At 40.9% G+C, this 22,266-nt stretch overlaps 1 protein-coding gene, 1 non-coding gene and 1 pseudogene across 4 annotated transcripts in view; 2 read left to right on the forward strand and 1 right to left on the reverse strand.

Moving 5' to 3' along the window:
* The window catches only part of KIF1B (kinesin family member 1B), a 143,870-nt gene extending 124,088 nt beyond the window's left edge, over positions 1-19,782 (reverse strand). For 2 of the 3 annotated variants that reach the window (XM_029230761.1, XM_029230763.1), the window contains exons 1-2: positions 19,507-19,782; positions 4,438-4,618 (exon numbers count right to left, since the gene is read on the reverse strand). In XM_029230761.1, the coding sequence (XP_029086594.1) occupies positions 4,438-4,543 (106 nt within the window). In that variant the 5' untranslated portion in view covers positions 4,544-4,618; positions 19,507-19,782. Of the gene's footprint in view, positions 1-4,437; positions 4,619-19,506 lie in introns of those variants that run through there. The other variant, XM_029230762.1, reaches the window with a different exon arrangement.
* LOC114900104 lies at positions 2,922-3,023 on the forward strand. The gene has a single exon (XR_003794726.1). It is a non-coding gene; the product is annotated as a U6 spliceosomal RNA (small nuclear RNA).
* Positions 11,566-11,908, forward strand: LOC114899747 (annotated as a pseudogene).
* Positions 19,783-22,266: the final 2,484 nt, after the last annotated feature.

Here is a 22,266-nt window from a genome sequence, read left to right on the forward strand (position 1 = left end):
TTTTTCATGAGACCTTACGGCAGGAACATTCCATTGCATTCCATCTGCAATCAGCCATAATCCCTGTGAGCAGAGTCCAGGCCAGCTTGCCAGCATAGCAGTCTTTTAATGCAGCTAACACATGTGGCTACAGAAAATTCATTTCAGTTTTTCCAACAATTCTAGGTTCAAAATCCATGCTCTATCCCAATCTTAAGTCCAATTTTTTAAAAACAAGCCATTAATACTTTCTAAACATAACAAGTTGGCTCACTTAAAATCTCTCCAAAGTTATTTGGATTACATATTAGTCAAATTACTAAAAAACTGCCATATAAAATTGTAAACAGAAATAGAAAACAGCAGAAAACTGAAAACGCCAAAATTCTAGAGGAAAAAGTCTGTGATACAATTAGCTAATTAGCTTTCCAAAAACAAACACCTTTCAAAGAAACCAAAATTACCCCAAACTTTCTGAACCATGACAAAGCATTCAGCTAGAAAACTAACACTACTTTTTCTAAGGCTGATTCATCTAATGAGGACTTTTGTTTCAGGAGGCTAATATTATTTTAAAAGTCACAAATTTCTCCTGGTGAATGTTTAAGCGAAGAGGCAATGTGTTATAGCCAGATGAGGCTAGGAGTACCAATCTAGATATAACACTAATAAGTCCTAATAAGCTACAATTCTGAAACTTTCCCCAAACATACGGGATGTTTCGTTTAATCCTCAAGGTCAAGCTGAAATACCCTCCTATCATCTATGAATTTTACATGTGCCCTTTGCCAAACTCACATCTGCACTTTTTTAAAACCCTTTTTTATGGCAAGTATCACTTTGATCATTTTTACTTTATATTGAGGTTATTTTGGTATGTCTTATCTCTCCTACCACAAACTTTAACTCCTTAAGGGCAGGGTCCTAAGGTACATGCAACTCTGTGATCCCTAGAGACTCACATTACAGCAGACTCTCAAGAGGAAGAAAAAGACATAGGGCAAGACAGAGCAGAGCCACTCAGCCTGCTGTCTAGAAAGGTTGTAGACAAAATATGATGGAAAAAATCATTGGTAGTTCAGCACTGTGCTTAAGGTGGTCCACAGACTGGTTTTCGTAGTACTAGTACAATAAGCCCAGGCCTAGTCTAACCATATTAATTACTTCTAATAAAAACCAGGCATCTCTTCATTAACATTTCCTCAAAAGACATATAAATATTTTCAGTAATTCTGGAGAGATCTTTGGGGAAAATAAACAAGAATGAGTAAATAGAACTTAGCATCCTCCCAAACTCCAAAATTTATGGCCCTATCCTTAGAAAATGTTCAACTAGGAATCTTATTTGCTTCTTCAGTTTGCTGTCTACTACAAGTGAAGACATCTGAAATCCTTCATTCAGAATGAATATCACATTTGGATAATTTTACTTTTTTCCCCTAACCTGACATTATTTTCTATACAATCAAAATAATAAGGTCAGAAAGAGAGCCACATATCTTAGATACAATGAGGTCTAACATTTTTTTTATTAGCCATCAATAATCTCAGTGAGCTCTTAATCCAGATGATCAAACACTAGCAGTCAGAAAATTAAGCAGACCCAGATCCATTTCACATAACTATCCAGAACTATAGAAAATCTTAATTTTGCTACACACTCTAATAGTTTTATTCTCCTGAATAGTCAATAGATTAGTTTTTTTTATATTGGTTTAGTACTTAGCATACCATTATACATATAGTAGATACTTGTTAATAAAATCCTATTAACTTATATGGATATTCTCTCATGCTAAAATCTCAAAAAGGAAAAAAAACATCTTTTACAAGATATAAACATGAATAGTTTTACTCAGGTGTTTAAAATATACAATGCAGGGGACTTCCCTGGTGGCACAGTGGTTGGGACTCTGCGCTCCCAATGTGGGGTACCCGGGTTCGATGCCTGGTCAGGGAACTAGATCCCACATGCATGCCACAACTAAGAGTTCGCATGCCACAACTAAGGAGCCAGAGAGCCGCAACTAAGGAGCCAGTGAGCCACAACTAAGGAGCCCATCTGCCACAACTAAGGAACCAGCGAGCTGCAACTAAGGAGCCTGCCTGCTGCAACTAAGACCTGGTGCAACCAAATAAATTAATTAATTAATTTAAAAAAATAAAATATACAATGCAGTCAAGACTGCAAAATAAGTTACTATTATACCTTACCACTAATTAAAAGGAAAAAAACTACATTAGAAAAAGAATCCTGCTTAAACTATCTCTTGAAGGAAATCTAACACAAGTTACTTCTAGGGAGAGGAACTGGTTGACTACGTGATGGGGTGAGAGGAATGTTTGTACTGTACACTCTTTGTACATTTTGGATTTCATACCCTCTGAATGTTTTACCTATTCACAAAAATAAATCAAAACTGGGGTGAAATTAACGTAATGCTATTTGACCTTGACAATGAATATAAACTTATAACCCATTTAAGATGTGGGCATTCTAAAATGATCTGTCATCAAGAAAAAATGTTAATATTATTTTTTGTACTAATAAACATTTTCCATTTATTTTTATTATATGATAAAGTGATATTTGCATTCGTGGATACGGCCTTTTAATACTCACTTTCTCCTTAAAAGTTTTTAGTTTAAGATTTCCAACTCTATAAAGAAAGTAGCAACACCCCAACCATTAATGAAAATCCATCTCCATGACACTGGGGATTCCTGGATAGTTCAGCATGCAAAACAGAGAAAAGTATTTCTTTCTAGAATCAATTCTGGCTCCTGATCCAGGATTTCCTAACGTCCGCACTTTAAAAGAACTTGTGATACACACCATCATATTTAGAGGCAACACCAGCAGTCAAAAATGCCTCCATACTAAGTTATAGTTAAATGCATTTTTCAGAAAGAAACAAGGGGCTCAATAATCAGGTTTTAGTGTGCTCACTTCAGCAGCACCTATACTAAAACTGGAACGATACAGAGAAGCTTAGCAAGGCCCCATGCAAGTTTTTAGTTATACTGTGTAAAACTTAATTCTTAAAATGAAACACAAATGATAACATAGCTTGAATGAGTGACATTTAGGAATATAAACATTTGTTAGAGAACAATACTGAATTTTGCATCTCTTTTTACAATTATTCATAGGATATATAATTCATAGAATCACTGGCACAACTGACAAAGAAATGTAAAGCATAAACAGTGGTACAGCAGTTTAGACTCCTACTTTTGAATCTTTTTTTAAAAAATAGTATGTTGTGAGTCCTATTTAGCAAGTTCAGAAAAGTATGTAAGCAACAGAAGGTTCAAAGTTATATATGAGGAATCTATATCAAAAAATAAACGGCGAAAAAAAAAACGGCGAACTCACAGTAATAGAGAATGATAGCTGAGGAGTGGGGGAAAAAAGGAGATTCTGATCAAAGGGTACAAATTTTCAGTTATAAGATAAGTTCTGGAGACCTAATGTGCAGCATGGTGACTATGGTTAATAATGATGTACTGTCTATGTAAAATTTGCTGAGAGAGTAGATCTCAAGTGTTCTTACCACAAAATAAAAGGTAACTATGAGACATGATGCATATATTAGATTTTGCTAATCATTTCACAATGTATAAACATATCAAAGCACCACACTGTAGACCTTAAATATATATAGTTTTATTTCCCACTGGGAGAATCCTCTACACAAAACACTGGCCCACAAATAGATGAGATCAGCATGTTTCCTCAACAATTCAACATTAACTTGTATCTATCTGAAAGAACAACAATTCGGCTTTATCACAAAGTTATAGGTTTTGAAACAGTAGAACCTACATCTATTTTAAGTAATAGTTTGCCTACAGATCCATATCGAGTAACTAATTCAAGTACCAAAAACCCCTTCAATTTTGAAGGGGCTTCAAATGAGCTTCAGTCATCTTTCACCTAAGCAACTATATAGGGAAACAAGCTAGGAAGCAATGACTGATAATTTTTAGTAATAATTTACAAGTTTACTATCTGTTTTAGCTACATCTGTTGTTCAACTCAAAGAACCATTGTAAGGAAGCAGAGTAAGTGTGAAGACCATCTTGGCAAGCTCAAGTGCTTTTAAAATCAAGAAAGCAAAGTAATCTTGGAGGCTCAACAGGTATATTTCACAGCATCATTTACTAAAAATCACTGCTTACACCTTTACTATCCTTAAGATTTCAACTTAATAACACTAACTAAATTCGTTCAGTTCTCTAGGGACTTCTCAATTGTAAAGAAGAAAATAAATAGTCCATATTTAAATATGCTACAGCAAATATCACAAGGGAAAAACATTCAATGGATCATTCAGAACAGCAAAGTTCAAAGTGTTAATAGCCAAATGTTCATTTATTCTGATCACGGCAAGCAGGAAAAGGGGGAAGGATAGGAAAATGAGACAGAGTTGATAGAACACAACATGAACTCACTGGTTGAGTTGCCCTGCATCTGAATGATGCACTTGGATTCTTTGCTGGTCTCTCGAGAATTGAAGGGCCGCACACGGACAGCCACCTTCACTGAGGCTCCCGACATTCTGATGGTCTTGTTATATATATGCAGTCCAGAAATAAAGAATCAAATCTTCTTATGAAATTATGTTCAAGTTTCCTTTAAAAAAGAAAAAATGATTCATACAAGATAGTCAGAATTAAAGAAAGCATGGGCTAACTTGAGCATACGAGCCATTATCTTAGTACTATTTGTTTCCATTTCTAAAAACCTCATCCCTTTTCTTCCCTATAAATCTTATATTCTCAACCGTAAATTATCAGATAGAAAATAAAGACTGTAATTTGTTTTCCTGTTCCATTATCTCTTTACCATGCCTAAAAAGTCCCTAAACTTAATAATAAAAAATTTAACTGCAAAGTAACAAACGTCTTCCTTGCTCTCTGTTTTTCTGGATCAGTCTTCAATAATATATGAAAAAAACCCAAAATGTTTATTTGTTAAAGAGGGTTCCTTACACAAGTAACTTGCCATCTGCAAAACAACTTATTACTTGTCTTTAAAGAAATGCACTGAACTTTTTATATCTTAATTTCAGTTTGAAACATCCAGTTACATGATGTATATTTAAACAGGAAAAGGACAAAGATAAGCTCTAGCTAGCTTCTTTAACTATAGATATCCTGGGATTCCTTTAACTTCTATGAACCCTTTCATATGTATCTCATTTGGCCCTTACAACCATCCTGTACAATAAGCAGAGAAGGTTTCAAAAGACCCAAGTTCTATCCTCTGACTCACGGCAGAATCAAATCACTATATTTCACTTTTGAATGAATGAAGCCACAGGGAAAAATGTGAACATTTTTTAGAGGAATAGTTTCCCTCCCAACAGAACAAAACAAACACTATTCTGTGAAAATAACCCACATAAGTAATTTCCACAAGAAACAACAGATCTCAATCTGTACTCTATCCGTTATATAAACATCTTCAAAAAGAACTGAACAAAAGAAAAAACTAAGAAAGAAAAATACTTATGGGTCCAATTACCAGGGAACTCCAACAGAACTTAAACCTGACCAATTTTTTTCCACATAATTAAGTAAAGGTTAGGAATGCTAACCTCCAGCTGAACAACTACTAATACTTTCCACAGGAAAAGGCAAAAATAAATACCCTATCTTATTTTCTAACAGCACTATCACTATTTGAAATTCTTGTTTTTTGGACCATGTCTATTGTCTGTCTCTCACACCACCACCAGAATGCTCAGAGACCTTGTTTGCCAGCACTTAAAACAGTATCTGATGAAAGAGCTCACTACATGTTTGCTGAAGGACTGAATTAATGAATTATATTTCCCAATTGTGAGAATTATCTGTTCAAGTTCTCTACCTGGTTTACTGACTTTTTTTGTTTGTGTTTCAAATGATTACAATATTTATTGATATTAATCTTTTTATATTTGCTGCAATGTTTTTTCCAGTCTGTTTCACATTTTATTTTACAATAAACAGATAGTTCTTTTTTTAATACATCAAACATTTATTTTAATCACACTTATTAAATGAAAGCTTAGAGTTATTAACCCTTCCAGTCGATACAGCATGACCTATAGTCAATAGTTGAATACTTTGCCAAAAGAGAGTGAATGAAGCATTCGCAAAAAGCAAGACACACAACACATTTCAACCCCCCCGAGTCCACTTTAATATACAGCCATCATCTCAACACTCAGTATGTCCCATTATCTTCTCCCTGAAACGAGCAAACCTCCGCCAATCTTCCCATTTCTATCTGGACCCATACCATAAATCTTGGAGTCATCTTTGCTTCCTTCTCTTTGAATCCTTTCATTAGTGCTAACATTATTAATGAAATACCATATGAAAACTTTTAAAACATAAATTTCCATTCTTCTATCCCCTCCTTCCTCTCATTTCCATTGCCCTAACCTTAATCCATGTCCTTACTACCTCATGCCTAGCGCACTTGCAATAAAGAAACTAATCTTTGAGCTTTTAGATTTAATCCAGTAGTCCTTAAATGGGGGGAGAGGAGCAGGATTTGCACAAAACAATCACACAGGGGTCTTTTGAAAAGCAAATGAGCCTAGCCACCCCCCTTTTGAGATAGGGCCCAGGTATGGGTTGTTTTGTTTTATCTATTTCCTAAAGATTATGTTGTAAACCTCCAGCTGAGAACTCTACTCAACTGCTTAACCCTACTGCAATATTAACCCTTCTAAAGCATGACTTTCTTTTTTTTTTGAAGACTACATCTTTTTTTTTTTTTTTTTTACTTATTTATTTTGGCCGCGCCACGTGGCATGTAGGATCCTAGTTCCCAAACCAGGGATTGAACCCGCGCCGCCTACATTGGAAGTGCGGAGTCTTATAAATCACTGGACCACCAGGGAAGCCCCCTAAAGCATGACTTTCAATTTCACTTCCAAACCCAAGAACCTTTTCTTACTCCCCAGCACTTACAAGATCAGTCAAGGTACTCTGTATTCTAGTCAAGCTCCTTTACTATTCCATACACGTTCTTTCACACCTTCTAACAATTTCCCCCCTACAACAGATCTATGAATCTTCATTTTCTCCTCTACTTGATGGCCCAGCTCCAGTCTTAACTCTTCCAAATGACTACCCAAACATTCCAGGAATCACTGGTATTTCCTACAGCACTTACAGTCCCAAACACATTGTGAGAACACTGTTATCATTTTACACGACTATATTCTAGCTTGTATGTTCTTTAATAGCTTCCCAAAGTGAATATCCTATTCCTTCAAAAATCTCTTTGAACTTGGGTTCCTTGAAAAGTGGCTAATTCCAAGTCTGGGCAAGAAATTTCAAGATGATTCTGGGACATCTTACTTAGTATGACCACAAGCAAGAAATCAAAGACTAATATGGGGTCATGGCAAAAAGACACAAGTGCCAACTTAAAGGAGCTCCCACTGGACAAAGATGGGATAATTGGAGCATAAAAATACATACATACATACAAATACACTGCATATGGACTGAAAAACATTAAATATATAAATTCATGAGTTCATAACGATACCTTCAAAAACCTCATTATTCTGAAAACTGGCAAATAAAACAAAAGAACAGAGCATGCGTCCAGTCTGTGTATCCTGTATAAACTATATTCCAGGACAGTCAAATAGACAACGAGGACAAGCTCTTCTTTACAGAAGAAGTCTGACTCATAAATGCAGAAGAAATGACAGAATTAGAATGTCACCAATTCCCAACCCTACTAACATAAAGGTTCTCTGCATCATCACTATCTACTAAAAAAGACTTAAACGAAAGGTTGGTTGATATGGGAACATTATATTGTATGAATTAGGCTGACAAAATCTGAACCAAATGATCATCAATCTTAGCATCACTAAAAGTGGGGCACGTAGGTGGCCTATGCCTCCTGATGTGCTGCAGTAGGAAACACACGGCACCACCTAGTAAATATTATCCCACTCCCCTTAAAAAAAAAAAACAACTGATAGAATCAAGCCTCAGTTTATAGGACATATAGGGAGCAAAGAAACAATTTAAATGATACCTAGAAGATACAATCAGCCAAACCCAGAATACAGAAAAATCTACAGTTCAAGTCACCCAGTTTCTTCAATTAAATAGCATGATTTGGGGGAGAGGGGTGGTAATAAAAGAGACTTAAATGTTGACAATTAATGAATATTGTAGATATGTAAATTTAAAAAAAACAAAACTTTCTTCTTTTGTGTTCTATTCGGGGCCTACCAAAATGTTCAATGCTGCTAACTAACTTACAAACCGACAACAAAGGCTGAAACCTCCTTGCTAAGCTTTAGGTTATAAAGTACTATTTAGATATAAAGTACTAGGAGCCGAAATACTAACCTCTTTACTATTTAAAGTCCCACACACATATACTTTTCAATAGTTGTTTCACTCTTCTACCCAGCTAGCCTCCTGGCATACCATTCAACCTAACACACCCAAAGCCCAAACATCTCTCCACCTCCCCCAGCTCTTCCACCTCTTTTCTATTTCTTTTAATGTTCTCACCATTCTCCTGTTCCCACACAGGCCAAAAAGCTTGTTTCCTCTATCCATGTAATCAACTGCCAAATTACATGGCTTCCACCTATAAAATCTCTCTCCATTCCTACCACTGCCATACCATCCCTTTTACGCCTTCAATACATCTCACCCAAGATCGTTAATCATCTTAACCACTTTTTCTCTTTCTTCCTCCTACCCCAACCATACTACACAATACTGCCATTTTCATATATTCCATCCATACTATGCAATGCTGCCAGATTCACACTCCTAACGCCCAGGTCTCTTCATATCACTGTCCAGTTTCTCTACTGTCTACCAAGCAATGACTGAACTCCTCACCGGTGGCTCTCAATGTGTTCTGTAACATAAACCACCTATTTTTGTGTGTGTGTGTGGTACGCGGGCCTCTCACTGTTGTGGCCTCTCCCGTTGCGGAGCACAGGCTCTGGACGCGCAGGCTCTGGACGCACAGGCTCAGCGGCCATGGCCCACGGGCCCAGCCGCCCCGCGGCATGCGGGATCCTCCTGGTCCGGGGAACGAACCCGTGTCCCCTGCATCGGCAGATGGACTCTCAACCACTGCACCACCAGGGAAGCCCAAACCACCTATTTTTACAAGCCCACAAAACACTGCCTTCCATCCACTTTCCTTAACAACCACCCACCAGAGGGTTTCCTGAAAGCATCTCATGTTTTTATGTCCCTGTGCCTTTGCTCCAATGCTCCTTCTACCTACTGTACCCTTCCTCCTCTCCTGTTCTTCTCAAAATCCAACTTTTCTTCCAGGACCTTCTCATATGCTACTCATTTTTAAAGCTTGCATAGATTCTCCCCACCTTGCAAACCAAATGCAAATGCTTCTCCATTTAATACTTCTCAACTCATTGACCTTACCTAGGGCAAAATAAGTTATTTTTCTTTTTTTTTTTAATAAATTTATTTATTTTGTTTTTGGCTGTGTTGGGTCTTCATTGCTGCGCGCAGCCTTTCTCTAGTTGTGGTGACTGGGGGCTACTCTTCTTTGTGGTGCATGGCCTTATTGCGGTGGCTTCTCTTGTTGCGGAGCACGGGCTCTAGGCGTGTGGGCTTCAGTAGTTGCAGCACGCAGGCTCAGTAGTTGTGGCTCACAGGCTCTAGAGCGCAGGCTCAGTAGTTGTGGGACACAGGCTTAGTTGCTCAGTGGCATGTGGGATCTTCCCAGACCAGGGCTCGAACCCGTGTCCCCTGCATTGGCAGGCAGATTCTTAAACCCTACGCTACCAAGGGAGCCCTGTTTTCCTTATCTCTGCTGTAAATTTTAAGTTCCTTGAGGACAAGACAGAATTTTAGTCACGCTTTTAGTCATTCTTCTTTGTAAGTGATAGGTATATTTTTAAATTACTTTCCCAAAACAAGCTGAACCTAAGTACTTTTTTTTTTTCTGATTTAACTGTCCTGTGGTAAAACTGCAACCATCTTCACAAGTGAGTTAAAATTTTATACAGTAATAAGAAACTACAGTTAAGTGGACTACAGAAAGTGTTACTTTGTTACTTCCCTACAACTACAAAGAGTATCTCTTTTATAATGGATGTCCATCAAAGAATTACAGTTTCAAAACTCCCTGATCTTTTTAAAAAATTACCAATTATATAAATCTGAAATCAAGTTTAAATTCCAGTGAGAAACAATAACTACAGAATATTTTTAAGAAGTTATAGGAAAACAATAAAAATTACAATACATTTTCCAAGTTTCATAGAGCCAAAGGCAGGTAGGAAAGGCAACCATACATACTCTAAATCACTTACACAGCCTCAGTTCTAGGCTGTTCCTCTGACCAGTTTTCCTTCCTTATGACGTATGATTAGAAGCATTAGGAAAATGGAATGGAGCAAAAATTCCAGAAGCCTTCACTAACAGTAAAGGGATAATAAAACATTTAGATCTAATTCATTTGAATTTTTCTAAATTTTTGCACAATTGCTTAACTTTGACCTTGTGCAATTCTCTCTTGCCCTCAGAGGCACTCTGGATTATTAGGAGCCTAAGGAGAAGACTAAATGACTTCTCAGCAAAGTGAAAAAACAAGAATGAAATAATCTTAGGTTTTTGGTTGGTTAGGTTTTGTAATATCCCTTTTTTATAGAAAACAGCCAGGGTTATATTCCTAAAACAGAGGTCAATGCATGTCATTCCCTCTCCTTAAAAGCATTCAGTTGGTTTCCATGGCCTCAGAACACAACCTAAAAATTCATGAGCCTCCACAATCCAACCTCCTTCCCCAGTCTGTTTTCACTGCCCAACTTTAAGCCTTCTCCACCAAGCACCTCTTACTACACCAAGCATGTGATGCTTGGAAGCTCACTCTCCCTTCTAACCTATTACAAGTCCATATCTTTTCTTTTTCTTTTTTTTGTGGTACGTGGGCCTCTCACTGTTATGGCCTCTCCCATTGCGGAGCCCAGGCTCTGGATGCGCAGGCTCAGCGGCCATGGCTCACAGGCCCAGCCGCTCCGCGGCATGTGGGATCTTCCCGGACCAGGGCACGAATCCGTGTCCCCTACATCGGCAGGCGGACTCTCAACCACTGCGCCACCAGGGAAGCCCCTACAAGTCCGTATCTTTTGAGGACAAGGTCAACTGTCACCATGAAGCAGGAAGCGTTAAGTCATACGTTCCTTAACATACCCCTTTCTAAGCTAAAAGTCATACCTTTTTTCTCTTTGCTCCCTAAAAATGTTGTGTTGATTCCTCATTTTTCTACTTATTTCATTCTGCCCTACGCTGCAGTCAGTAGTTTACTTAACTCTCATACATTGATACTTTATTCAGTACATGTCTGTCACAACTGAAAACATAATTTAACCAAGAAATTCAGTCTTTTAAATTCAACATTCACACAATTTGCTATATCCCCGCAAATTTACAATATCAACAAGCAGTCTATTTAAAAGATAATCTTTTCTAGTGAATTACATTTTAAAGAACGAATTAGGGGTGAGGGACAACTCGAATTCCGTTTGGAGGCATCTTTGAGCTCGTCGAGTAGACATCATGAGCAAAGCTCACCCTCCAGACTTGAAGAAATTTATGGACAAGAAGTTATCATTGAAATTAAATGGTGGCAGACATGTCCAAGGAATACTGAGGGGATTTGATCCCTTTATGAATCTTGCGATAGATGAATGTGTGGAGATGGCAACTAGTAGGCAACAGAACAATACTGGAATGGTGGTAATACGAGAAAATAGTATCATCATGTTAGAAGCCTTGGAACGAGTATAAACAATGGCTGTCTTCACCAGAGAAATCAACTGCTTCCACATGTCCCCTCTCCACATTTTACTATGATGAAAATTGGATCGTGTACATTTTCTTACTGAACTTTTTTGTTACATTTCTGTAATAGTCAAAAAAAAAAAAAAAAAAAGAATGAATTAGGGAATTCCTGGCAGTCCAGTGGTTAGGACTCGGTGCTTTCACTGCCGAGGGCCCAGGTTCAATCCTTGGTCAGGGAAATAAGATCCCACAAACCTTGCAGCATAACCAAAAAAAAAAAAGAATGAATTATAAGAAAGAATAAATGTATACTCCAAAATAAATATCTGTAGCTAATGAGCCCGTTTTGAGAGGGTGTGAAAATTTCCTTGTTATTATTAAAGTTTTGCATCTCTTGGCCTAATACTCTCCTTGAGGACCAAGCAGGCTTTAGGATCCAATATTCTGTGTCACTGACCATGCCTATACTGACAAAATGGCCCCCAAAATGTGAGAATTCATTTTTCTGTGTGTATGAATTTTGTGTGTGTATGTATGTCTATTCTTGGTCTTTGACTCTGTGGATAAAAATCAGCCATGAGCCAAGCTGTGAAAGCTCAAAAGGGATCACATGTTAGAAAAACCTCTTTCTGCATTCTAACCCAATGCCAAGAATCAGACTGCACAGGAAGTTTCCTGACAGATCAGATTTTCAATCTCAAATGAGATTACACTAGCTCAGTCAGGCTCCCCACCTGTTTTAACCACTATAGAAAATAACCTGAAACAATTTTTAGATTTATTAGACACATGTCTTCCTGTCACTGCAATTAAGAAATCAAGAACCTTCCTTTTTACTGGTGAAATGCTTTTATTCTCATAAACGACAAAGTACATCCAGAAACAACAGCTCCTATGGCCTAAGGCTTAAAATAAACTACTCTAAAGTTTTTCATTGTTTTCTTATCTTTCACTGTTTGGATGGTTAATACTAAGCTCTGTCTAGTAAGTCAATTCATTTTAATATCTGAAGCCACATCCTATAATTTTCTTTTAGCAGATCCACTGGGAGCTCTGCCACTCAAAACCCAATATTCCACTGAAGCTCTTCTATTGTCAAAGTGGATGACAACAGCTACTCCTGGAATTGTCCAGGTTAAAATGAACTCAGCTCAGCTATGATGTAGAAATGGAAGTTTCAGTCAGAGGTTAATTCAAATTTGGTATGAGGCAAGGTTCTTTCTGAAATCTGCCTGTGACCGCACCTACCTGCCTGGTAGGTAGCTCACTAGCTGGGCAAGAACACAGGTCAGACTTTTCCATGTGTCAACAATGTGTCAATCTTGCCACATGATAAACCAGTACCCAAAGCTTAATAGGTATGTTTTCATTGAGATGACAACACAATACAAGTATTCCAGGTTCTCACCAGGGTTATTAAATAATGAGTTTTCTGCTGGGATACTCAGACTTATCTTTACATAAAGTTATATACGTGAACCACGTTAGTCATATCCTTCGTAGAAAAGACTTAAGTTATATTTTAATGTTGTATTCTCAGTGCGGAAAGCAGGTGGATTACTTTTTTAAATAGGTCTTTGAAGAACATTTCTTCCTTTTACTTAAAGACCTGCTGAAAACACTTAGTACGCATATCTTTCTATCAGGGTGTCTATAACACTTTTCTCTTAGAATTTCTTTAGAATTCATTACCAGAAAAAAAAGTTCCTCTTGACAAATCATTAGCTTTCTTTTACCAGAATGAAAAGTGTATAATTTCTCTTTCCCTTTTTATTTTGACTTTCAAAAGTTTCAAAACTAAGTTACAATAACCACACTATACAAACTTACACATATACAAATTGTTGTAATTTGTATATTTACTTTTTCCTCCTGTCACATACATTTTTGTTTCTTCTCCATGTTTAACAGCCTCACCGTATATATAGTATTGTGGTAAGCTGCTCAAAACCTTTTTAAAAGCAGTAAGTGATATAAATTATAACTATATAAAACCTTCCTGTAATAGCCTAATCTGCTATTTATTTTAACACCGAAAATATGTTATGTAGTCAAAATTCTAGTTCTTAAAAACAAAGTAAGCCTTTAAAAGTTATACAAAAATTTGTGTTGAATGAATGATAGCCACGTGAATGGCCAGAAAAGCACGAGGCCCAGGAGACTGCAACCAGCCCCACAAAACAGAAGCAGACAAAGGAGGGAGTGAAGTGAGCAACAATTTCAATACAGCACAGGCGTGAGGCGTGCCCCCCCCAACCCCCCCCATCAGCAACAAGGGCTGGAAACCAGAGCATGAGCAGTGTTGGTGAAGTGGGGGGATCACTGCAGCTAGTCTGTGGTGGGCTGGGGAGTAATTAGGAGGCAAGGAATTGGAAATGCAAGTATCCTCACTGTTTCCAGAAGCTGGCTGTGAGGACAGGAGAGACAGCCAGGAGGGAACAGGGATGAAGCAGGAATTTTTCTCCTCCCTACCCCATTTTATTAATACGAAAGACTTGGATGTGTCTATCCTTTATTCAGCAGCTATTTATGAGGTGCCTACAATGTAACAGGCAGTTCCAGGAGTCTGCGATAAATCAGTGAACAAAACAGATAAACATCCTTGCCACGGAGGAGTTTTCCTTCTAGTAGGGGAGAGGGGACATTAAAATAATAACTTAAGTTATTACACAGAATATTCGGTGATTATAAGCGTTATGAAGGAGGAAAAGTACAACAAAGTCGGGGGGCTCAGGAGTGTAGTTGGAAGGGGTGCCATGCAGGTGCATAAATGAGGTCAAAATAGGCCTGTTGAGGTAGCGAGGTTTAAGCAAAGACCTGAAGGAGGTAAAGGAATTAGCCAAGCAGATTTCAGGGAGAGTGTTCCAAGCGGAAGAAAGAATCAGAGCAAAGGCCCTATTGTGGGACTGCGCCTCCTGTGTTCAAGGAACTGTGTGTGGGGAAACAGCGAAAGAGGGAAAGAAAAGTAGCCAATACAGCAAGTCCCCAAAGATTAGAAAAGGCAGTGATATACAAAACAGGCCAAGGGGTTAGCTGAAGTCAGATAAAGTAACCTTTTCCTTGAGACTGGAGGAAAGAGGGTAAGAAAGAAGGCAGAATGTGAGCGTTTGGCATGGGGTGGGGGACAGCAGAGCCAAGGACCTCACTATGGACAGCGAGGGTAGTCTGAATTGTTTTCTAATTATGGTAGGAAGGAAGGCCTCAGAAGTTTTCAGTATTTTCTCAGAAAAGATGCCTGCTTGGTACATGATTATGTGATGAAGCAAATGAGGCTGTTCTGGCTCCTGCAGAATTATTTCATGCTAATACAGCAGGCAAGATTGTCAAAGCAGGTACTGCTGTGGCTGGTATTCAGAGTTGCTGTATCCAAGGAATGTATTTTCTCAGAAAAATAAAATAAAATCAGGACTTGCTTTTAACTTCAGAGAAGAGACAATTAGATCAAACCTATCAATTCATTCAATGTCAGAAGGCTATAAAGATTTATGGGCACAGGGAGATCAGCTCAGGGCTTTGTGACCACCTAAAGGGGTGGGGTAGGGAGGGTGGGAGGGAGACGCAAGAGGGAGGAGATATGGGGATATATGTATACGTACAGCTGATTCACTTTGTTATACAGCAGAAACTAACACAACATTGTAAAGCAATTATACTCCAATAAAGATGTTTAAAAAAAAAAGAAGGCAGAGAAGTTTGTAAGCAAAGGAAGGGGAAGTGGGGGAATTCACGCCTTTTCTTTCCTATGAGGCTATAGGTAAGGTTTATGCCAAGTATGGGGCAGTGAGGAGGCCTAACTAAAACGGTCAAGATTTTTGAAAAGCCAGTGTGGAGAATGGGGGAGGGAACTGAGCAGAAATGCTTTGACAGACACCAAAGACAGACTCAGGGGAAACCTAAGACTACACATCAACTGTGGCACCAATCCCCAGCACTGTGTGAGGTTTCTCCATGACACAGAGTAAAAAAGGAGGCTACCGATGACAGGAATGATGCAAGGCTGGCATCGGCACGGTGGGTCTTGCAGAACAATAAAGAAGAATTAAAAACTTCAAGTGCTAGTAAGAAAATGGCTGAGACAATGCACCCAGAAATCACAGTGGAGAAAAGGAAGACAAAGAAGTAAAATCTGAAAAGGGCCAATGGACCAAAGACTTGAGGCGCGAGAACACACAGCAAGAGACTACTAAAGTGAGAGCTGTACATTATCATAGTTGAAGGTCTGAAGGTGATGACATGTTAGAAGATATGGTCACAATACTGAATTACTGGAACAGAATGAAGCCAACGTTTGCTTGAGCTGAAGTCAAGGAATTTTAAAGTTAAGAGTAGTTATAAAGGAAGATCAGCATAGTGGTCACTTACTACTTCTAGTGACCCTGGGGAAGTCATTTAGCCTCTGTCTCAGTTTCTTCATCTGTAAAATGGGGATAATTGTATCTATTTTATATGGTTGTTATAAAGATTAAGTTAGTGAGTAAATATAAAGTGGTTAGAAAAGAGCCTGGCACATAGAAAGAGCTCAATATGAGTAAGCTATTTTATCATTATTGTTGTGGTTGTTGTTTATACAGTCACGGACGTCTGCCAGGATGATGTCAGAAATTCGGATGGAAGGGAGAAGTAAGCCAAGTCGTCAAACAGAGCAATGGTAGGTGAAGGTGTTGTTGAATGATATACTTTGGCGTAAAAAATGTGATATCATATGTAAAAAAATTCTAAAATCTATCAGACATTTACAATCTTGTGACTTAAAACATATATACAAACCACTACAAAACAATAACAAAAGTACCAATCGAGTATTAGATAGTTAAGTATTATATGGCAGTACAGAGAGGGAAGAGGCTCTGACTGAAAATCATGGAAACCACCATGGCAAGGGCAGCAATACACTAAACTGTACTAAAACAGAAAGGAGTTGGAGTTAACTTGATCTTACCATATCCATAGGCATATGGTAAAGTGAAACTTCCTTGAGAGTAAAGAACTAAATCTCTACACACACTCTTAATTAACTGGTAATGAATGTCGCAGAAGTGAGCATAAACGAATTACTGGGCCATTAATCGAAAAGTCCAACTCAGAAGTCCAAAGAACCCTTGGCAGGTTTTTGCTATTACAGTCACATCTGTTTCATTTATCTTCTACTGATGAGCTGCACGAAAAAAAGTTCTAAATATGTATTTATTCACACTCTTTAATGAACTCCAGAAATTCACCAGTATCTGTACCAACAAGGCCATCTTTTAAAGAGAACTACATGAAGTAGATATGCTATACCTTTCCCTTCAGAGCCTTGTGAAATTACGTCACATCAGTGTACAAGACCAAAGGGATATGCTTACTCCTGGAAAAGACCTGCTGTGATCAGCAGCCTGGGAATGGGGTTTACAAACAAGGCAGGGGCACTTTGTTGTCCTTTACTTTGTACCCAGGACAAGACCAAAGCAGGATGTGAGCTAGAAAGCTTTGGCCTTGGAGAGACTCTGTTGGCACTCTTCTTGGCAGTTTATTCCCTGCACATATTCAAAGTGGGAAAGAGAAAAGAGAGAAAAAAGGAAAACTGCATTCATATCTGGTCTTGAAAAGGAAAGATTGCTTGGAAGCTGTACTTAATTGGATAAACTTTGGAAAAACATTCATCAGAGCAGAGCTGCACAGACTCACAAAATCTTGCCTCCAAATCAGACTCACAATCAGGTCTGATTTTACCAAATGCTGAAATTATGTTTAACCACAATTCTTCAGATCTTTTCTACTAATAAAGTCAATGTCAAAACTAAAATCTTAGAAATATTTCTTAATTGGGGCATGGAATTTAAAAACAGACATTCTGTATTTCTCGCATGTTAACACAATGCAAAAACCACTAATTTCTGTTGAAGCCATGTTTGATTCAACCAAGTTTTAAAAGGAAAACTTAATGATAAAATAAAAAAGTGTTAAGACTTTTCTTAGAAAACCTTATCTGAAAATGTTTAAGCAGTTCAACTTTAGTTACAGGAATTTATTCATTAAGAAATGGAGTTTGAATGAAAGCGAAGGGCACAAAGAAGGCGGGCATGCCATTCTCCAGGACTTTTCCACATCTAGGATGTAGGAAAAGACAGATTTATAGGCTCACACTGAACTCTTATTGATCATATCCAGATCTTTTTTACAACGCCAACATGTGTGCAATCTTCATATTCCATCCTTAAACTGTACATTACCAATTTCACTTGTCTCATAATCCAACAGCTATACCAATTTAATTAGGGAGCATCACCTCGCTTCTTAGAGAACACAAGATTTTATTATGACTAAGCTAAGTTGACAAAATGCCAGCCTTTATATAAAATATCCACCATGATATCACCTCTTAAGAGCTATTCAAATCCAATCACCATACTTTCATGGGGCTCAGACAGACCCATCTAAGACACAAAACATGTTCAGTATCAGCAGAACAGCTGCCTAGAACAGTAAGAGATATGTGAGCAAGGCATCTGTTGACAATCTAATTTCAGCTACCTCGAGATTCCACAAAGATGACAACCTGCGGCCTCAGAAATACTGCTGCAAGCTTCTACCATCATCAGAATGTTCCAGTTTACTTCACCTCTACATCTCAGCTACTCTGAACATCTATCCACCCGACACAACATACTAATTCCAGGCCTCCATCCTGATACATTGGCCTTAGCAATCCTCAGATCTGCCTCTGTACAAGTCAGGCATCGTCATCCCTTCTGTGTCCATAGCCCTGGTCATAGAAGACGAACACAGAAACCCATCATTTCACCCCAACAAGAATGGAATCTTGAAGGCACTCTGCCCTGGAAGCTCAATTAGCAATTCACCAAGGAAAAAAAGTGATTTTGGAGTTCCATTCTGGTTTTAGGGCCCGGAATGTTTTGTGTGGCACGAACAATGACTGGCTCGCTGGAGCAACCTCCCAACCCCCCCAGTTTGGCTGTGGTGCGGCCCGTCACCCTGAAAGCTGCCAGGGCTGTCACTCGGCGCCTTCCAGCAACCGGACCTGGCTCCTAAAGGATTTGTCAGATCATCCTCCCAATATGGCTGCTAGAGTAATCCCGGGCTGCCTATCGCCGAGACCACACCAGCCTCCCCACGGCTGGCCAGCATCCAACAAGCCCCCTCCCTTCCCACCGCGCCCCTCCTCTCCAGTCCTTGCGCCATCGGCTCCCCCCTCCCACGCGATACCCGCTCCTGCCTTCATCTGGCAAAAGGGCCCAACCACATTCCTAGCCGAAGCCCCGATGCCAACCAAAACCGGGGAGAGGGGATGGGGGGAAATAATAAAGGGTAGCTTCAAGACGGAGCAGAGCCGCAATATGCGCAGAGATCCCGGCGAACAGGCCGACAGCGGCGGCTCGGCTGACCTCTGGGCACGGCCGGAGCCTGGCGGCTCAGGGGTAGCAGAGGGCTGGTGCGGGGCGCTGCGGGGGACCCGGCAGGCCGCTGGACCCAAGCCCGGGGCTCGCGGGAACGGTCCCCACCCCCGAGGCCAAGGCTCCCCAACCCCGCCCCGCCCCACCCCACCCGTTGCCCCGGTGGGGCAGCGCCCTCAGTACTCGCGGCTCCGGTCCGGCTCGGAGCTTCCCCCGCTCAGACCCCGCCGGCCCCTGGGCCGGCCGCCCCTCCCCCCGGGCGGCCCCCTCCTCAGGCCGGCGGCGAAGCGCCCCCCGCCGCCCTCCCCGCCCCCCGCCTTACCTCAGCCGTGCTGCGGACAGACGGACGGGCGGGCGGGCCGGCCAGATCAGCAAGCGCCGCGGCGCGCGGGGGCGCGGGGAGCCCGGCACCGACGCTCCTCAGCGCGAGCAGCGGCCGCCGAGAGCCGCAGGGCGCCGCTCGGCAGCCCCATCACGCATCGGGCCAGCCCCGCACCGAGGGCCGCGGCGGGCGGAGGGTGGGAGCGCGGGAGACCGGGGCGCGGCGAAGGGCCGGCGGTGGCGGCTTCGGCGGTCGGGGAGAGGCTCGGCCTCTCGCTGGCACCTCCCAAGACCGCCGCCGTCTGACCGCCCGCGCCGATCCTTGCGAAGCTCCGCCTGCAGCCGCCGGCGCCGGACACCGCCCGGAGCCCTGCCGCCGCGCGTCACCTCCGCCCGCCCTGGCGCCCGCAACTGACGCGGGCAGCGACCAATAGGGGTGCAGAGCTCTGGGTGGCCGGCCAATCGCAGGGGAAGCCGGAGAAGGGATGCAGCGGGGAGAGGCGGAGACTGCGGGGCGCCCCCTGGTGGCTCAGAAGCCGGAGGGGGTGCGGGGGGTGCGGCGTGGGCGAAGGCTGTGCCCGGAGTCCCCTCCAGGTTGACCCCCGAAGGGCGTAAGTCGGCAGCAGGCGCGCCGGGCTAACCCGATCATCCGGCTTGTAAGCGGACAAAGCAAGCCTAAGTGGGGCGGGGCTGTGGGGGCCAGAGGAGCAGAGACGACTGTGAGAGGCGGCCGAGTGTGGAGTCATTGTCCGTTTGGAAAACATCTCACGCGTTGAAGCCGCCGAACGCGGCGCGGTCGGATCGGAGCTGAAACACGCAAAGGGAAGAGTGTATGATCCCGCAGAAAGCCTCCCGGCCTATTCTTATCGAGCCCGATCACAGCACCTCCCACACGCCACCTTGGGAGAAAAGGCCGAATGAGTAATGGAAAAGCATGACTTAGTGGGCATTCAACTTGTCTCCTTGGGAGACCGAGTAAGGGCCGCGAGTAAAAGAACAAAATGCTTTGTATCGCCCCGAGTTAACCGACCGAGCTCGCCTTTGAGAGATGCCCTTGAAGGAGGGTTATTGGAATTCAGAAACCCGGAGAACACAAGCGCTCTGGTAGCGATTTTTAAAAATCAGGTTTAGATTCAGCTCAAAAGAAAAAGCCCACAACTGTTCATGAGAGGTACAATTCAGTACTTAACAAAATATTAATTCAGCGGTAATATGTGAAACTATCATGCCAAGCATCACTATTTTATAAGGCTGTGAAATGCCTTTGATTTACTAGCAGAAATTTAAAGTAAAATTGGATTTTCCCCCTGAATTCAATACAGTATAGGATGTAAAAAGCCTTCTTTATAAGCATAGACTCTAAAACATCAAAATTAAGTTTCTACACTAATAATTTTGGAAGATTTCCACCCCCGCTAAAGTCCTCATACTCGCCATCCAGTCAACATCTATTGAACATTTCTCATTTCATTTAGAATTTAAACTTCACCTATCCACAAAAGGATTTGACATAGCTTACACTGAAGCATACAAACAATAAAACTATATAGCATTAAAGTAGGAGTAAAGTTAATAACTTTTTAAATAATAAAAGGCTCTATGGTGGGGGCACTGTCTGAATAAGGGGAACACATAGAAAGAGAAAATAATATTAAAAACCAGAGTCAAGGGCTTCCCTGGTGGTGCAGTGGTTAAGAATCCGCCTGCCAATGCAGGGAACACGGGTTCGAGCCCTGGTCCAGGAAGATCCCACGTGCCGCGGAGCAACTAAGCCCGTGCGCCACAACTACTGAGCCTGCGCTCTAGAGCCCATGAGCCACAACTAGTGAGCCCGTGTGCTGCAACTACTGAAGCCCGTATACTGCAACTACTGAAGCCTAGAGCCTGTGCTCCACAATAAGAGAAGCCACCGCAATGAGAAGCCCACGCACCGCAACGAAGAGCAGCCCCCGCTCGCCGCAACTAGAAAAAGCCCGCGTGCAGCAACAAAGACCCAATGCAGCCAAAAATAAAATAAATAAATTTATTTAAAATAAAAAAAAACCAGAGTCAAGAGAGCACAAAACCCAGCACAAAACCCACTGAGCACAAAACCCAGCTCCTAGCTTCCTAAAAATAAAATAAATAAATTTATTTAAAATTAAAAAAAAAAACAACCAGAGTCAAGGGAGCACAAAACCCAGCACAAAACCCACTGAGCACAAAACCCAGCTCCTAGCTTCCTAAAGGCCAACACAAAAATAAGCTTACAATGAGTTAATAAACAGAAGCTCATCAATTCATCAGTAGAAACCAACTTTTTCCTTAGAAAAAGAGCTCTTTGCATAAGTACTCTGATAAGCACCATGGAGAGTTACAAAACCTTGATGGTAGTTAATATTGTTTGAGCTCTCAATGGAGCTCAAATTAAAAAGAATCTAAAACAGTGAAGGGAATGTGGTGGTAATCATCCCTAGACAAATTAAGCAAAAGCACACAGAGAAGGGTCAATAGAGGCAGATTAGACTGTTCTAGGTTTCAAGATGAAAATAGCCCGGTCTGCATAAGCATTTTGCCCCTCTGACAGATGAAGTCGCTCTGCAGAGCCCTTCAGTTTCTCAGATTACAGATTTTGTACAAAGGCACCTCTCTAAGGTCAGAAAGTACTAGAAAATTGAATTTAGCCATGGCCCAGTAGAGTTATCCCTAGAATACAAGGAAAGAACACCAAAATATTTATTAATGTGATGCACACAGCCATGCTACCACAACTAATAAGGTT

This window comes from Monodon monoceros, unplaced genomic scaffold (genome assembly GCF_005190385.1).
Source record: "Monodon monoceros isolate NGI ecotype Baffin Bay Population unplaced genomic scaffold, NGI_Narwhal_1 Super_Scaffold_18, whole genome shotgun sequence".
Taxonomy (NCBI): Eukaryota; Metazoa; Chordata; class Mammalia; order Artiodactyla; family Monodontidae; genus Monodon; species Monodon monoceros.